Here is an 18,769-nt window from a genome sequence, read left to right on the forward strand (position 1 = left end):
CTCTTCCCTCCATCCTCGGGAGCTACGCTGCTGCTTCTGCTCGCCGGTCTCCGGAGGGAAGCTGCTTAACACCGCACCCACCTGCGCGGGTCCAGAAAGAACGCCTCATGCCATGAAAAGCAAAAAGACGTGGTTTTCCACACCCACATACCTAATGTGAAGCTTGTCCTTTCCTCTTCTGCCCCCCTTCCACGATGACCAGGTGATGGAAGGCGATGGGCTCGGGGAGCACGGCCACTGCACCTGGCAAAACATGGGGGTTGTGTTGGCCCCATTTCAGACACAAAGATTTGAAAATTTGGGCAGATGAGATATTCTGTACTCAATGTAGAGAAATGTTTGGGGTGTTTTTTCTCCTGTGCTTTCAGAGACCAGCTAGCTGCTCTGAAACATCCTCTGGATCTAGCCTTTCTCCATGAACTGCAAAGGGAGCACAGATGAGCTTCATTGGACTAAACTTGTGTTTTGTGACTGTCACCTTTCTTCATCGTCTTTAATGGCCCCTGAACACAAGTACTTGCGTTTGGACATTTTTTTGTTAAATTGCTGTGCTATTTTACGTGAAGGGTGAAAACTCTTAGAGAGGAGCTGCTTTAAAATTTTTATGAGTTTGGACCTGAAGGAAGTAGATTCTGAAATCAAAACCATCCAACGAGCCATCTTCTGTAGAAAGGAAGTGTTAGAGGGGTGCTGTACTGCAATACCGCCTGCCTCAGGTTCACTGTTTCAGGGGAAATTTGTCAGTTTTACTATTACACTGTGGATCAAGTAGCAGCTCTACATCACCCCCAAGAAAAATACCATTCTTAAGACTTGTCAATAAAGTGGTTTAAAATTATCTTCTTTTTTATTTTTCAGGATACAGATTTTTTTAAATTATGTGGCACCTTGCTGTGTTTTAACCTACTTTTAAAATTGATACTACTAGAATGAGTGAACATTACTAAAAACACCGTGTGCCTCTCTTAAATAATGCACAGAAGGTAATTCCTAGAGCAACTGTAGCTGAGTCATAGGACAGACGATTACATTCACTGCTGAAAAGGAAGGACAGCAGAATGTGATGCTTTGCCACTAATCTTTAGAAAAGGGGATTTTGAAAGAAAAGGAGAGTAATTAAATGATAGGTCCTAAAGTTTAAAGAAACAAAGCTCTTTTAAATGCTATTAGAAGAAATCACAATTTCAGAGAAATGAACAGAGGGACACTAGGAAAGCAAGGAACAAATCAACATGACTGAAAATAATTTTTCAAGATGCTGTTTGAGCAAAGGAGCATCCTCACAATTCAGAAATTTGCCCTAATGCACACAAGGGCAACTAATGACTCACAGTTGGTGTATACAAGATTACATGAGCTCTACTGGAATGCGAAGAGCACATACACAATCTCAGTTGGTTTTATGTGTGTATATCACAAACGTGAAGCCTCCAAAAAATTGATTTGTCTGATATTACTAGGAGCAAATAATAAGATTCCTGATGAGACAAATTATCATTTTGCATCAGTTTCTATTTAAGAGGCTGTTGGGATGCTTCTGTCTGGGGTTTGTTTGTTCCTGGAATTTAAGATGAGCTGTTCTGAGAGGAAAAAATACAGAAGCAAAATGGAGATGAAATTGTTGTAGATGATGAGGTCCAAATAGTACAGAGAGAAATTCTGAAAAACAGGAGTTTGCAGTGTCTTGCTCTAAGACACCCTTCCAAAAGCATCACAAAAGTTGGTAGCTCTATTTTTAATTTAAAAAAAAAAAAAAAAAAAGCTGAAAGGGATGATACAGTAATTTACAATGCAGTAAATTTTGCCACCTGTTCCTGCCAATCTGCACAAACTATTTATTGCAAATAGACCAACAAGCATCTGGAAGACTGTGCAATGGACCCTCACCAGTACTGAGGCTGCAAGGGGAAATGTTTCACTTCTCTCCTGGAGTTCTTTCTGTGGCTAAAGCCGATGGGCAGCCAGAAATGGAGGTGTGAAATGTGAAAATGGACTGATGACACTTCTTTTATTATTTTTTTGATATTTGACAGTTTCGGGATGAGATGCAAGTGAGGTGAGCAGCCATTCCCACAACATGGCATTCTCAGTTGCTGTTCGGCTTCCCAGCATCCGTTCCCAAGTGTCATCACTTGTCCCCCCAGACAAGCTGCAGTGCGGCTGTTTGAAGCCAAACAGGCACCTGGGGATTTCTAGCAGAGCTTTCTTCCATCCTGCTTGGCACTTATTCAAGGAGCTGGTTTCTGCTCAAGAAGTCCTTGTGGAGATGTCCCAGATGGCTTTGAGAAGTGGAAGGTGTTACTTCCTGCCAGCTGTGCCAAGGGGCTCCTCATGCAGCGTAACTCCTTGGTATGGAGAGGACTATCTGGGATGAATAGTCCCTCTCTGCCACCTCACAATCTTGGTGTTGTCCTTGTTTAATTCAGTTTCACTTCAGTTCCCATCAGTCTGGAAACACTCCACAGAAATGTTACTGGACAGTAGCTGGTCAAAAATCATTCCAACTCATCCTAGGTTTATGTAGCTGTCACTAGCTTTCTGTTCCACCCAAGGCATCTGTCAGACCCAGAACAGAAATACCAGCTGTGTCACAGCTTCCAGCTTTGTTGACGTTAAGACTCCTGCCAAACCACGCTCAGTGGCTGTTCCTGCACACACACGTGGCTCTGCTGATACCCCCGTGGGGGAAGCTGGAGTCAGCATCAGCAAAGAAGTCTGGTCTAGGGAGGATCATGTTGAGTCTCCTCATGTCTTCCCCACCATGGTGAAACGTTTGCTAGTTAAGCCTGTTTTTATTCACAGCTGTACTGCCTAGTCTTCATGTTGGGAATTGTGCCTATTGTGAAGGGTCAGGGGATTTGTTAGGAAAGCTGGTGGGAGCGGGGGTGAGAGGAAGGTGAGTGCACAGTAACAGCAGCCACAGGCAGTACAAGCTTGGAAAAAGTTTGCAGCTTTACTTCCCAGGTCCAGCTCCCTTCCCTTTAGATTGCAAGCTTGAGAGAACAACATTTATTCACTGAAATCACACAGAAAATCCCATCCCAACATGGGGAAAAACTTCTTCACCCTGAGGGTGACAGAGCACTCCAAACCAGAGAGGTTTGGAGTCTCCTTCTCTGGAGATATTCAAAACCCACCTGGATGTGTTCCTGTCCAGCCTGCTCTAGGTGACCCTGCTTTGGCAGGGGGGTTGGACTAGATGATCTCCGAAGATCCTTTCCAACTCCTACCATTCTGTGATTCTGATTCTCTGAATACACTACTAAGAAACTAACACAGCAATTAAATGACTAAAAGCACACCCAACTGTAAAGCTAATTACCATTCTTAGAACTTGCAGATTACACCCAATGATGCTGCATTGCAATCCCCTTGCCTACCCCCTGCTCAGTATCAGGGCACAAGCTTACCCCTCCTCGCTCCACCCTCCCACACCAAGTCGCTTGGGCAGAGAGCTGACGGGGAGTCCAGCAGGGCTGGCCAAGGGGGTTCCCCTGGTCTCCTGGGGGGGTCAGGTCTGCAGGTCAGCATCCCTACAGCATGGAGGCATTCACAGTCCTACTCTCAGAGGATCGCTCTCCACTTTTCTTACCTCTCCCCATTTTTTTTGACGTCTGGAACCACTGTTTCAGTTGCCAGCAGTTGTGCTTGGTACAATAAATAGCCAGAGATACTGGTCAATTTTCCATTAAATTGGCAGTCCCCTTTTGCCACGTGCCACCTTTGCCTATCCCAGGTGGTTATTGTTGTCACTCCATCAGATAAACAGTCCAAGTTTGTTACTGAATGAGTTTGTATGGGATTCAAAATTGTCCCATCCCGTCCCCCCTGGCATCTTCCTGAGTTTAGCTGTGAGCATTTCAATATCAAATGAATTTCGGACTGCTAGACGTCAGATGTGCCCATACCTTCTATATTGTTTCCATGATGTTTGCCAGGCAACCAGTATGCCAGGAAATTTTTGCCGAGCAGGCAGTACAGAAGAGGCATACTCTGAATGTAGTCCAGAATAATTGATTTCTGACATTCCATATTTCATCCCATATTTCTGACATTGCTAATTTCATCCCATAATTTACAGGATTAATACCAGATTTTGTGGATATGCTGTGTCCCAAAGTAATGCACAGCATATATGAGATGATATAAGCGTGTCTGTCGTGGTTTCAGCCTGATTTACCAAAACCAGACCGATAGATGGCCCTTCCCCCCCTTCTCCCCCTCCCCCCAAAAAGACGAGAGAGGAGGAGAAGGAGATAAGGAGATTCAGAAGTTTAGAATGAACTAAACTACTTTAATGAAGAATTAATATTAAAATAAAAATAAAGAAGAAAATAATGAAATAGATACAATATATACAAAACCGTATCAAGCTCCCAGGATGACAGTCACGTCACCGGCAGGCACTGGGGAAGTCCCAGAGCGGACTCAGTGATGGATGGGAACTGGATTCCAGCTCTGCAGTCAGGAACACACGGATGGGGATCAAAGGCAGATGAACAGACAGAGTCTTCTCCGGATGTCGGCCATCGCAGGAAGAGGGTCGACCCTTTGATCCCTCAGCTTTTATACTGAGCATGGGGCAGATGGGATGGAATACCCCAGTTGGTCAGGTTGGGTCACCTGTCCTGTCCACTCCTCCCCACCGATGTGACCCCTCTACGTTTTTTCTCCATTTCCGACCCTCTAAGGGGGCAAATAACGAAATGGGCTGACCTTGGGTGTTATAGCAATAAGTATAAGCAAGGGCCTCCTGCATACCATTCCTTGGCATGGAGCACAAACATTGGTCTTATCATTCTGAGAATGAGCCGTTTTCTCCACAATATGCCGTTAATTTCAGAGAGTTAGAGGAGGCCTAGCTAGGATGTAAAGTTACAGAACAGAAAATTGGTTCAGTTTTACTTCAAACTGGGACAGCGTCCCTCTACTGTCACTTTTATTGCAAAGGTACCATACAGACTCCATGTAACTTCCGCACCTGCCCCATATTGTGCTCCAATCCAAAAAAATAATATATTTGTTCCAGTTTTTGGTTCATTCCACACCCCTTCAAAAGTAAAACTGGTTACTTCTGAGATGACTGTTAAAAAAAATTCATTAGTAGGACACTAAACATTTAAATCTGTTCCATTGTCTTGAGGCTGAGTGTTAAAACTCCCTTGAGATCTTGAGGGAAAGCACATGCCAGCAGCTGTTGCATGTTTCTACACCCTTATCAAACAGAATAAAGATTGGAGGAACTGGAATACTTTAACAATATTCCCGATGTGCTATTCAGCACATCAGCCCAAGATTTTCCCAGCTCATGTTAAATCCAAGCTTCTCTATCCTTGTTAGTACTTCTTTGAGAGACTAGTCCCCATAACCAAGATGCCATGCATGTAACCACTCAAGCCTTCCAGCTCTATTCTCCCCTGGCCATTTCTGTTAGGAATGAGCCAGACTAAGCTGTTCCACCAGCTCTCTCCCTCTCCTGTAATCCCTTCCTTTAACAGCCTTTGCATCACTATGTACAATTTTGTAACCCCCTTCCTTACCACCCTGATCCTGCATGGGCTCCCATGTTCTAGCATGGGATATTAGAATTGATTCCAAGCCGATCAAGAACAAATGCCGGATTCTGGTCCTGGGACAGAGTAATGCTGGGCAAAATTACAAATTGGGAGAGGGGTGGCTGGAGATCAGCCCTGCAGAAAGGGATCTGCAGATGCTGGTTGGCAGCAGCTCAACAGGAGTCATCAGTGAGACCTGGCAGGCAAGCAGGCAAACTGCATCCTGGGGCTCATCAAACACAATAGCACCAGCTAGTCAAGAGAGGTGACCATCCTGCTGTATTCAGGTGTAGCCTCACCTTGAGCACTGCGTGCAGTTCTGGACCCCACAATTTAAGAATAACGTGAAGGTCCTTGAATGCATCCAGAGGAGGGCAACAAAGCTGGTGAAAGGGCTGGAAGGCATGTCATATAAGGACTGGCTAAGGCCTTTGGGCTTGTCTAGTTTGGAGAAAAGGAGGCTGAGGGGCAACCTCATGGCTCTCCATAGCTTCCTGAGGAGGGGAGGTGGAGAGAGAGGTGCTGAGCTCTTCTCCCTGGTACCCATCGACAGGACGCGTGGGAAAAGTTCAAAGCTGCACCAGACGATGTTCAGACTGGACATTGGGAAGCAGTTCTTTACCGAGAGGGTGGTCAAACAGTGGAACAGGCTTCCTAGAGAGGTGGTTGATGCCCCAAGCCTGTCAGTGTTTAAGAGACATTTGGACAATGCCCTTAAAAACATGCTTTAACTTGGTTAGCCCTGAACTGGTCAGGCAGTTGGACCAGATGGTCCAAACCATTCTATTCTATTCTATTCTATCCTATTCTATTCTATTCTATTCTATTCTATTCTATGCTATCATAGTCTAGTCTAGTCTAGTCTATTCTATGCCATTCCATCTTTCTATGGTCCCTGGGCACATCTCCCTGCTTCAGTTACTCTGCACATGTCAAGATCAGAGATCACTGGTTCCTTTCTCTGCTCTGATACCCAGATGAACACATGCATGCACATTCCCACACATACAGGCAGCTGCTGCTTGAGCATTTGTCCAGGGTGTCCCCTCCCTGTTAGCTGTTAGAGATTCATGGTCTTCTGAATTCCTGATTACTTGTCTTACTATTCTTTCCATCACCTCATCAGCCGGCAAGGCCATAATAATTGTCTGTGCCTTCTTTCAAGGCAATCCTATTGCCGTTACCACCTACTCAGGCTCTTCATACTCAAAAAGACTACGTGATCCCAAAGTCCAGGATCTGACCACCCACATGAGCCACCCCCCCTTTGGTATTTTCCCAAGCCTTCTCCTTTCGGGGCACCTCTCTCTCCATCCTGCACTTCTGGGCTGTTGTCCTGGTTTGAGTGACACAGGATTAATTTCTCTTTCAGTAATTTTACTTTTCAGCAAGGTCTCTACTAATGCTTAGGAAAACTGCACTTTTAGAATACTCTAATGTCTGAATTTGTGAAAATATTTACTTTATAGCCAGCTATGGTATGCAGGTTTCAAGGTCTCACTGTTTTCAAGCCTTGCCAGGTGTGGGGATGAGGAGAAGCAAGACCCGGGCACTTGACCCAAGCTGGCCAACGGGATTATTTCATACCATGAAGGTCACATTCAATATTAATTAGAAAGTTTGCCAGCCGAGAAGTTTTCTCTCTTCCATGATGGCTGCGATCCCGAGAACTCCTTGCCCCGGTGCCGGATGCCTGAGCCCTTCCCTTCCTCCTGAAGCCGTAGCGCTCGCAGTGTCCCACATTTGCGGTCCACTGCTGGGAGAGCACAGATTCCTATGATAGAATGTGCTGAGTATAATCCTTGTATATTTTATATCGGTATAGGGATCAATATTGGTTTTTTAGTATTATTAATGCTAATTATGTAGTCTTATTCTATTAAATCTGTTTATATTTCAACCTTCGGTTTTCCTTGTTTTTTTCCCGGTTCCCCTTCCCGGGTGGGGAGGGGTCTCCGGGTGAGAGACTAATCGTCTAAACGACAATAAGTTGCTGTGGGTTTTTCCAGCCACAGCAGCAGTTCGAGCCTCACCCCTCGCCCTTGTGGGGTTTATCCCTCCAGCCTCCGCTCCGGGGCAGCCCGGGCCCCGCCAGCCCCTCCCGCCGCCGCCGCCAGGTGGCGCCGCAGCCCCGCGGGAGCCGCCGGCGCCCGGGGCCGCCCCGGCGCGGGGGGAGCGCGCCCGGCACCCGGCGCCCTCCGATTTGGGAGAGAAAGGGGGGGATTTTCGTCGTGCCACGGGGGCCGGTCCCACCCCGGGATCCCGGGCGACGGCGACGCTATAGCGAGGCTAAAAAAATCCTGCGTTCAAAACCTCCGCAGAGGGGAGCAGCCCCGCAGAGCCGCGCCTGTGGCGACGCCTTTGCGGAGGGTCGTGGTGCCGCCCGCTGTTGTCAGGCACGAACTGAAGTTCAGAAAGCAGTACAGTAAAGTTATTTCGAAATAAACGTTGCTCCACTCAACAAGCTACTTGAGCCCTGCAAGTACGCGGAGTTGGTGATGAGCAGGAGGAGGTAACGGCCCGGTAGGGCCCCGGGTATGGCTGCCCGGACCCGTCCCGACGCCTCTGTGCCCAGGATGGCCGGCACCGACCCGCCCGCCCGGTCGGGACGGCAAAAGAGCAACGCTGAGATTTAAGACCATTTTTTATGGCTGGAGGACGATCCCGCCCAGAAACGGCCCCGCCGGTGCGGAGTCAAGCCCGCACCACCGACTCCTCCTGTGAGAGCGGGATCCGCTCGCCTCCCTCCCGGCGGAGGGCGAGGGGCGGCGGCAGGAGGCGGCGAAGGACGGCGGGTCGCTGAGGCGCTTCGGAGCCCGCGGGAAGGAGGCGGTGGCGGACGCCGGGGCCGCCCCTCTCCCGCCCACTGCGGCCCGCCCAGGGCCTGCCCGCCCGCCCGCCCGGGGCCGGCTCCGCAGCGGCGGCCGTAGCTGCAGCCGCCGCCGCTCGTTGCAGCGCCGGCGCCGATGCCTCCTGCGGCGGCCCGGCAGGGAAGATGGCGCCGTCCCACGTCCTCAAGTGTTGCCAGAAGGTGTTGGCCTGGGTGCCCGTGGCCTTCATCGCCCTGGTCGTGGCCTGGTCCTACTACGCCTACGTGGTGGAGCTGTGTGTGTGTGAGTGGACGGGGAGGGTCGCGGGCGCTGCCAGCCGGGCGGGGAGGACCCCTCACCACCCTTCTCCCCTGTGCCCGGCGGGGTTTCCCTTTCCCTTCGCCCGCGTGAAGGAAAGCGTGAAGCGGAGGAGGACTCCCCCCCGTCCTGAGGAGGACACCCCACTCTTCCCTTCAGGCGCTCCCATCGGGGCCGGGTTTACCTGTTGTCTCCCCGCTTGAGGCGCCTTCCTGGGGCCGCCGGGCGAGGACGGCGGGAGCCCGCCCTCAAGGCGCCTCATGGCGGCGGGATCCCGGCCCGGGGTCGCTGGTGGAGAAGCGAGGGATGGGGACGAGGGAGAAGAGGCCCAGACGGGGGATCTGGGGCGCTTTGTTTGGGGACAGGCCCCTCAGGGAGGCGGTGAGGAGCAGGGACGCCCTCAAGGAGCCATGAGGGGTAAGGTACCCCCCTCAGGGAGCCGTGAGGGGCTGCCGGAGCTCTCGAGGGGTCCCTTGCCCCTCATGCCACCCTGTAAGAAGTTTCCCTTCTCTATTTTTACGTTGTTAATCCGTCTTCCTGATGTATCAAATAACTCTTTGACCACCTTATGAGTGTATTTACCCTTCCCTTCTCCTTACCTGCTTCTGATTAAGAAGCCCAGTGTCATTGAAGCATAATGAGGCTGAAAACATCCCGCTTAAGCGGGCAGGGGAAAGGATTTAGGGCTTATGGGGTTCTGTCAGGCTGCGTCAAGGCTTTCTGGACGAGGGCTCAGCGTTATGTAAATCTGCCTTGCAGAGGGTGTCGGTCAGATATTTACCCTTTTCTGTCTTCAGGAGGAAACTTCAGATGAGGAGGATGTTGGCTTTCTCCAGGCAGGGTACATGGAGCGGCACGGTGATGCCAGTGTTTGTCAGACTTGGTAAAACTTGGAAGCAGTGTAGGAAAACTAAAGAATGCATTACTGAGCATTTGGCATGTTTAAGTAAGGAAGCTGAAGTGAAAAGCAAAAAAAAAAACCCAGAAGCATGAAGAACTATTTTAAGCTACATATAGGTCTATGTAGCATTTTTAGGTCCTTGTTATTTCTGCTGTTTGTGTAAAATACGTGCTTTGATATCCCTAGCTAGAAATAAAAGGTTTGCATGTACTTTATATTTGGGCAAACTTGGTAAAAGCATGCTTCCATTAGAGATAATCAGTTATTTTTTTATCTATAGAACTTAGGTTTTTGGATAACTTTTCTGAATGCCCATAGTATTTCACAGCCTTTTGTGTTAGCTTTGTGTATGTGGACTGGAACATTAACCACAGGTAAAAAGTTATTTGGACTTAAAATAGTGGAAATATAGTTGTAAAATAACACTTGTTGAGATAGTACATGAAATGTTGACGTGAGAGAGTTGCGGATATATCAGTGTATCCAAACTTGTCATGCTATGGTTTAGTGGTCTGTGTGCATAAGTAGTACTGTTTTTCTGGGAAAATCGTGCTTAGAGCTATAAATAGTTGGAACCAAATTTTAGATAATCTTTAATACTGGAGGTCTGGGGCATGTGTAGTTGTTACAGTAGTCCTGAGAGGGGCTGTGTGAGGTTATAGATCCGGGTGTGAAGGTTTTCTGTACCCATCACAGTCTGACCACGATGACAAAAAGCAGATTAGGACTATGCTGTTTCTTCTCTTAAGCAAAGAACAAAAACTCAGAGATTAAGAGACTTCCTTAGGGTCGCACAGGCGATCTCTGGATGAACTGAGAACAGAACCTCAACCTCCAAAGTCCCAGCTCTGTGTCTTGGTCAGAGTGGGTCAGGGCTGGGCGCTGGTGGATGATTCCTCATTCACAGGCATAGAGAAGCTGCCTTCTGAGTTCACTAGGGTTTAATTTTTGTGAAAAGTTATTGAAAGGGTTGGCTCCTGTTTATGCAAGAACTTTCACATCTATAAATCTGGTTTCTAGACGTCTGGCACTTTTTGCTCACAAATCAGTTTTATTCTTAATGTCTGCACATATGGACTATTAAGAAAAAGTGGTCATTTAAGAAGAAAATTACTTACTGTTTTTTATTGCTGTTGCTGAATTTTACGGTTGTTACCTGTCTAAATCGTACTTGGTGACCAAGGATTTTATTTCTCTGTGAGTTTTTTCCGTTGTGGGTTTTGTGGGTTTTGTTTGTTTGTTTTTAACCTGGAGAATTTTGTTTACACTCTTGATAAAAGGTCACCTCATCAAGGGAGAGGAAAGGAGGTTTGTGTTTGGGGTTTTTTGGGGTCTTTTTGTTTTGTTGTTGTTTTTCTTTTCCTTTGTGTGCTTTTCTTCTACACTGCAGTTGAGTTCAGACCAGCATAGAGAGGATTTATAGCGAAACACAGGATTTTCTGTTTTTCTTGGCAGGTATGTTTAGTTTCTCCCAGTGCTCCTTTTGTTTTGGTCTGAGAACTACTGCGCTATGTACGGTGAAGAAGAGCAAGGATGTGCCTTTAGCGCACTGCTAATGAATGAGGTGGTGCTGGTCTCTGCAGATGCTCACATACAGCGGGTGTAGAAGCTGCACTGATAGCTTGTTGCATTTCTGTGGCTTTGGGTAAGGGCTCAATGTGCAGCTGATGTGTCCCTGGGAAAAGGAAAGACAGATGGAGGAAGGGAAGCTTTAGAAAAGAGGAGACACAATAGAAAACTTTGAGGAAATACTGAGAATAAAAGAGAAATTAAACACACACCCTTCCCAGTGTTTTTTTCAAAGGTTAGTCTCAAAGATTTGATAACTGTGAAGATGTGAAGCTAATAAGGAAACGGGAAGAGGTAAAGCCTTCATTCCCCCAAGTATTTCTTCCTGTTTTGTTTTTTTTTTCTCCTTTTAGTCTCTCCTCATATATTAAAGGTTAAACATACATTTTCAGTTAGTAGATCAAGTGGGAACCCAAGCTTAATGTAGTATCCTAAAACATTCCTAATAATCAAGATAGAAGATGGTACAGTAAAGTTGGGGTTGCTTCTTTCATCACATCACCCTTTTCCTTTCAGTTTTGCTTCTCCCTGCTGCTTGCCCCACCCTCGTCTGTTGGGCTGCTCACATATTGCTCAATGTCTTGCTCTTGGTGTCTGGCGGACTGAGTTTTACTCTGTAATTCAGTGCTAGTATGTATTTACTGGGTTATGCCTCTTCATAGCCCTGTATTATATTAGTTACAGACTGGCTGTGAACACTGAGGAGGACTGGTGTGGACAAGATGAAAGGAGATTCATGAGCTAGTCCATTGTTTTCCTCCCATGGAAACTGCCAGCATTGTTGTATCTCTCTGAAGCATTGCTCTTGTATGCTAGTGAACACTGGCTTATTTAGAACACTGTTGCAGTGTAGTTCTGATCCATCAGGTAAATTAGCTATTAATCTAATTGGAAAAGTGAAAATGGCCCTTTCTCACCAAATGCGTGGAAATTGAGGGAATGTCAGCAGAGTGGAAAAAAAAATCTGTGAACACATGTAACTGAAGGAACTGCAGAAGACTTGAGGCAACATCTCATTCAGATTTTTTTAAAACGTTTTGAGTGGAAAAACATGAATGAACGCTTTCTTACTAGGTTATTTCTTCACACATAGCTTACACAGAGCTCTGCTTGCAAGAAAGCACACCTAGAAATACATAAGGGATATTGTAAAATAACTTTTCATTAGTTTAAAACCATTTTGTGTGTTCTTTCTTGTTACCAAAACATGTTTTGCTTTGAACATTTCTTTTGTAAACAATGGCTGTATTATGCTGTCAATGAATTGGACTGATTGTGTCTGCTTGCCACATCCCTCAGAAGCTCAGAAAGAGTGGAGCTCTTCTCTTGTGGTTCTTTTTCAATTATGGCTGTCTTGTATCTTATTACCTATCGCAAATGTTTTTGTAGGTGATGGGCTGGAATACAGACTGGCTACATGATGGTCAGAAGGCACTGTTTTGACACATGTAGTAGAAGTTGGTGGGTGAAGCCAGCCTGTTTCCTACTGACAACCATTTTGCTAAAACACTAGTAGAATTTGGTAGTGCATTCTGCACTGAGAAAGAGAGAAAGAAGTTACCTTTGGCGGAGTTGTCTGCAGATAGTAACTAAGGTCTATTGGCTGGTTTTATTTAAAGAAATAAAAATCTTGTTCAGGTTAGGGTTTTACTTCTATAGCAAGAACTCTTATGTTCTGGTAAGCGCAGTCCTGGCTCTTCTCTGCGCCGAGAGTTGTAAGGAGAACAGCTTGTTTTATGGATTTGCCAGTCTTGTAAATGTATGAGTTTGGGGGTTTTTTTATGCCTCAAACTCTGCAAAGTATGGAAAAAAGTGATTTTGAAAGCTGCGGGAGTAACTAGCTATGTGTTATTATCATAGCATCTACTTGCAGAAAGGTTTGCCTTTTTTAAATACAGTCTAATGTTTAAAAGCCTGGTGAACAAGGCAGTTCATAGTTTAGAATACATCATGTTAATGGTACACTGTTACAGGAGACTGAAGTAGCTCTTGTCAGTAGGGAAGACAGCTCTGATTTCCCCAAAGCACAGTCCACATGAGAAGCACGTGGTGATCTGTTGTAATGCTCCCCATTTGAAGCATCTGTTGCATAAACAGAGAGAAGGTAACTCCATCTGCCTCCTCCAGGAGAAATCTCTACTGAAAATGCTAATGCAGTAGCAATCAAGCAATGGCAAGGTGATATCAGCAGTATGTCAGTAACTTCTGGTTTCAAACTACAGGAAAAGCTGAGGTATCAGCACTGAAGTACAACATTTGCATGTTAAGCATGCATAAAGTGTTCCTGTGGGAAAAGAGGGTTACTGTTTCAAGAAAAAGAGCAGCAAATTAAACAGGTTAAAGCATTAGTAACAGTTAACTATGTTTATGTGCCTCTCATGAATTTCAAAATAAAGAAATTGAACATCTTTGGATGCACTTGGTTGTCTTGTAGTGTCTCAGATCAAGCATGTATATTATGATCTTTAATGAAACTTCTGTTACTATAAATCAGTAGAATTCCTGTTAAAGTGCTCAGACTGGATACATATGTATTGGAAAACTAGATGCTCAGCTTGAGTAGAAAGATTATCTGTCTTCTTATATGGTGCTTTGCACTGTATTGGTCATATTAGTTTATAAAGATGGGTCAGCATGTGCCCTTTATATGGCATGAAATCTGCTCTCTTGGCAGTACTCTAATAAAAAAAAAATGTTCCAAGAGCAACAGAGCTAGTCAGCCTGGTTTCTTGGGGAGTTGTCTGGTGTCTGCTCTCCCTACTCTTTTGCCAGCAGGACTCCATCCCTCTTCTCCCTCCCAGCCCTCTATCTGCAGTGCCCATCCCAGCCCTCCATTGTCAGTTTTCCTCTGCATCTGCTAAACCATTCCTGACAGCTCTGCAGTAGTTGGCATCTTTCCTTGATCCCTAGTTACCATTTGGTCAAAAAAGAAGTGTGGTGCTGTGGCCGGTTTGGTGTTGCTTGGCTTGCCAGGGGGCAGGCGGAAATTGAGCACCTGAGCTCACAGCAGCTACTTCTTAACATAGAGTGTGGGCTTGTCTCTTCTACCATCCACCAAGTTTCCTTTGGTGAAATTTACTGGCATATACTTAGTGTGAGACCTCCACCAAGCCCTGAAACTTGTCTGAAACTAGTCCATGGGCAGGATGACTTTGGAGTAGGGGAGGAAAGGGGCTTAGGGAAGGCAGGGAGCTGAGCACAAGTATCTGAGCCGAAGCAGGAACTCTGTTTGTGGTGTGTTACTCTTTTGTTGTAGCTGTGATCACTCGTTGCTGCAGCGCTTCCTGATCGCCTTGTAGATGTGGACTATAAAACTTTTGTTCTTGGTTTGAAAGCGCTTGGATAGAATGAGTATTTAAGATTATGAAAAAGAACTTCTCTCAAATTTTCTACTCTCAAATTTTTCTCTGGTAACAACAGTAGGAGCTTTTTGTATGCCTGTAGAGTTAGAACAGTGAGCTAAAAATTCACTTTTATTTTTAATAGGAGGTTTTGTGTTACTTCATCACTTACCAGTTTCCCAGTTTTCCTACAAGATGCTATGGATAAAAGGACTAGAATTTCAAGTGTATGTTCTCCATAGACATTACTTTGATGTCATTGACCCTCTGCATACTGTGAACTTCAGGTTCTGCTGTCTATTGAAATGTTAACGATTAAAACTTTGTTCTCTAACAGCTCGTATTTTTATGAGTTAGCATAGATATGCTTTCCATAAACAAAGAATTTATGGTGTTACAAAGATGGGTTTCTGAGCTGAAATGAAACACTTGGATGCCACTGTACATGCTTTTACTTTTGGAACTTGAGGCTGCCTGTGATGGAAAACGGGAATAGGAGAAATCGTAGTTGTCTGTCTAAAATTTTGCTTGTAAATGCTGAGGGTTCATAGGGTTAATTTTTCACCCATTTGGTGTTTATCCAACTCTTTTTGTTCAACAGTTTCCTACAACTGGTAAGAGTTTATGCTGGTTTAACACGTACTTTCCTTACAAGTGTTATAAACTATAGGTTCCTGGGTTTCCTGAAACAGTTTTTATGGAGTTTTCAACTCAGTTCTTAACTCCTCCCTATCCAGTGCATATTCTTCCTGTAACAGGACAAGAATATCCATTTATCTCTCTATAGTACATATGAAATTTAATAGAAACAGTTGTGAAGTAACCACAGGTCACTTTTCTGTGTGAGCTGAATCTCCACTAAGGTGAATCATGTATAAAAGGGTTAATGAGACCGCAACAAATACATATGTTGTTTTAGCCACTTCCCAATATTACCACCTCCTGCTGTCACTAAATTGTTTTCTGTGGAATGTGCTTAATTCCTCCTGTCCTAGGTCAAGGAAAAACGCCAGACTTTCCCTCCCTCTTCTGCTTCACCTTCCAAATCCTCAGTGGAGTGCCTCCTACGTAACCTTTGACTGTCTTCTCTTATTGGTGCTAAATCAAGTTCCTCCTCTGCAGCATTTCAAGCCTCTGCTTTTCCTTTTTTTTTTTTTTTTTCTTTTTGGAAAGGCCAAATGGCTCATCCGTTCCTTATTTATTCATGTTCCCTTTTGACTATTAGAATTGTCTTATGACATTGTCAAGGAGAACTGGATCACAAGAACAGCATGCTTTGCCTTTGTGGTTTCTGCAGCACTCTCTCTGATTCTAAATATGGTGCAGCATTGTCTTAAATGTGAAGCACAGAACCATTTTAATCTTATGATCTACAGAGAGAGTGAGTGAGGGTTTTATGCAGGGTTTCTTTGTGGTATTTCAGTTGTGCATCCTAATGTGTGTTTGTCTCCAGAGTGGGGAATTCTTACGCATTTCTTGTGAAGCACTAAGCAGGGAGATAGCTTTTTTGCCTTTTTTTTTTTTTTTTTAAGCCTATTTGGGACAAAAGATTTTTAGAGATGGAAGTAATAATTCATCTGGAATTAGGCAACCTGCCGCTGCAGAGAGAATGAATCAAAATTTAGATTAGATCTAAATAACCTTGAGAGGAACAGACATGATTTGTTTGAAGCAACCTAAACAAATAGTTATTTTATAAGCTGGTTTGCAGTTGTCTGTGTTAGATGTAAAACTTAGATTTAAGTGCCTCGGCAACTGCCTTATCGTAGTGTGAATGCAGAGAATTTGTTACTGTACCGTTCTTCTTGACGAGTAGTCATTGCTTTTAGATTTGTAAAGTTTGGATTAAAAAAACAGAGAAGCGAAGTGTATTTCCACAATGCTGGGATTGATGGTGCCTGAAGGCTTTCATATCTATAGGTTTGTGACATGCAGATTTACCCAAACATTGCAAAAGAGTCCAAAACAGAGCAAAATTTGGTTTCTGTTCTGTTTTGAAAAAAAATCTGTGTAACTAACATGCAGGTCTTTTTTTTATAGTATCTAGGAAAGGATGCAAGTTTTGCATAGGATTTTTGTGAGGATTCTTTGTGTGTATAAATTTTTATTGGTTTAATCTACTGCTCCGTAAGTTTCATGGTTTGTTTTTTTTTTTAAATAATTATATATATAAAAAGCTTGAGTTCAGCCTAGTAATTGCATACAGAGATATTACTTGCTGTGTTGCACAGCAGATACCCACTGAGATAAAGCTAAAGGAGAAACTGGTGCAGAGAGTAGGCTTGAACTTTTTAAATAATTCATAATTTAGACAAATTATGAATTTAGACAAAGGGAAGCTTAAAGACCATTGAGCACTGCACTCAGCCATTCTCTCTCTTTTTGTGTGGCTTTTTTTCTATTGGTGTTCTCAAACTTGTAAAGATCCTATGTTTCTCCCTTCTTCCCACACTTGCAGAGCCACTTGGGAGACCCAGTAGCCAGGGAGCTGTTAGGAGTGGAAATGGGGGTCTGTTTGTGAGCAGAAATGATGGGCTGGGAGAGCTGTGAGGGACATACAGGGCATCAGGAGCTGTGCTACCATGCCTCAGCTGCCTGGTTTTGTGATAGTCTCCTTTCCTACTGTGTGACAGTGCTCTCCTCTTGCTGCACAGCTTCTCTGGAAGCTTTAGACAAGTGGCTGGACCTCCTGATCCCATCCTGGTGTATGTTCCTGGGCGGCTTCTCAGGAGGCATCAGGTTTAAGGGTCTGTGTCACCTCGCACTTAGTGGTAGATGTTTAGAAGTAATCACTTTCCTGATCTAATTTTCCATAACTCTGTGTGATTCCTGACTTATTTGTTAAACGGATGGCAATAGCTTCTTGTTCTTCACAAACATTATTTCTCACCAGTGTACCACTCTCCAGTACTTCACCTGAAAATGTAGATATTCTTGCAACAGTGTTACGATATGTGATATCCTAGAAAAATGACAGCAAAAATTAATCTTCTTAGTAGGTGTCATGCATACATCAAACTCTACCCGTTTCTGGCTGTGCAGTTTGGCAGTCCTGCTGTGTCGCATCCAGTACTTTGCTGTGGGAGCCCTAATGCACCTCTGAGGTGTAGTAGGCAGCCCTGTTTCTTTCCTCAGCATGCGTTGTATTAGGATTTATGTTATTTCAGCTGACCTTTTTATGGAGTCCTGAGTAAACGCTTTCCAAGCATATGAGGTGAACTATCAGCAGGCAGGTGAGCTCTGAGGATTTTATTTATTTATTTACTGAATGAGAGCTATATGAATGATGCTCTTTTGTATGCTTGCCTCTGTTAACTCTGGAGTACTTTCTAAATTTTAGTATAGATCTTCTGAAGTATCCCAAAATCCCTTTGCAGTGGCTTGTGCAGTCTTTGTGCTGTCACTTTTTCATGTTCCTAAGTGGTCTGGTAGTTAAATGAGACTGTTGCAACAAAAATATGTCCTCATCTTGTCCTCTAGCCAAAACTTTCTGTCCTGTTATCCCTGATGTTTTTTCCCCTCTGCAGCACCTGGATCTTTTGTTATTTTCCTGGGGAGTTGATGGCTATGTCTTCCTTTTTGCAAAGAAACTAGAGGAAGTAGCTTTAGCTACAGTCAAGGTTTGTCCTGAGATATTTCAGTCTGAGTAAGGTTAGATGAGTGAAATTTTATTTTGCAAGAAGAGTAGGCAGTAAAGCCTCCAGCATCAAAAGGTGGCAGCAATTGTTAACAGCCAACTCGAGCCATATATGGACAGATTCTCTAAAGCATTGTGAGAAGTCTTTGAACCCTTATTTATTCCATAAATATTTTAACAATAAAAATAATGAAGTATTAAATATTTATTAAGGGTTACAAGACCAGTATGTTGAAGACATTAATTCCTCACCGTTAAACTTTCCCACAACTAATAGACGTGTTTTTAAATGACGTTTTTCAAAACAAAACTTCCTTGAAGAGCTCTAGTCAAAAGCTTGGCTTTACTAATATCTTGATGGGAATTCATGTAAATTACGTTACTGGCTGCTATGTTGTTAATGTGTTGCTGGCAGACAATTAGCTCTTCTTATCATGGGTAGTTACATATTTAGTCTCAGGTGGCAAATGCCAATCAAATCTAACCAATGCTACAAAAAAAAAAAAAAATAGAACTTAAACTTTGTTTGAGGAGTCCAGTGACCTAATGCATGAGAAGAAGTCAGCTTGCTGAGCAGTTTGATTTCTCCCATTTCATGATGAACTTGGCGGCAGCAAAATCCTTCTCTCAGAAAACAG

General features: G+C 44.4%; 1 protein-coding gene across 1 annotated transcript in view; it reads left to right on the forward strand.

The window, feature by feature from the left end:
* The first annotated feature begins 8,472 nt into the window (after positions 1-8,472).
* ZDHHC20 (zDHHC palmitoyltransferase 20) overlaps positions 8,473-18,769 on the forward strand; it is a 44,661-nt gene continuing 34,364 nt past the window's right edge. Inside the window, exon 1 of the mRNA XM_074168202.1 lies at positions 8,473-8,668. Coding sequence (XP_074024303.1) covers positions 8,551-8,668 — 118 coding nt within the window. The 5' untranslated portion in view covers positions 8,473-8,550. The remainder of the gene's footprint in view (positions 8,669-18,769) is intronic.

The sequence above is a fragment of the Numenius arquata genome, chromosome 1, assembly GCF_964106895.1.
Source record: "Numenius arquata chromosome 1, bNumArq3.hap1.1, whole genome shotgun sequence".
NCBI lineage: Eukaryota > Metazoa > Chordata > Aves > Charadriiformes > Scolopacidae > Numenius > Numenius arquata.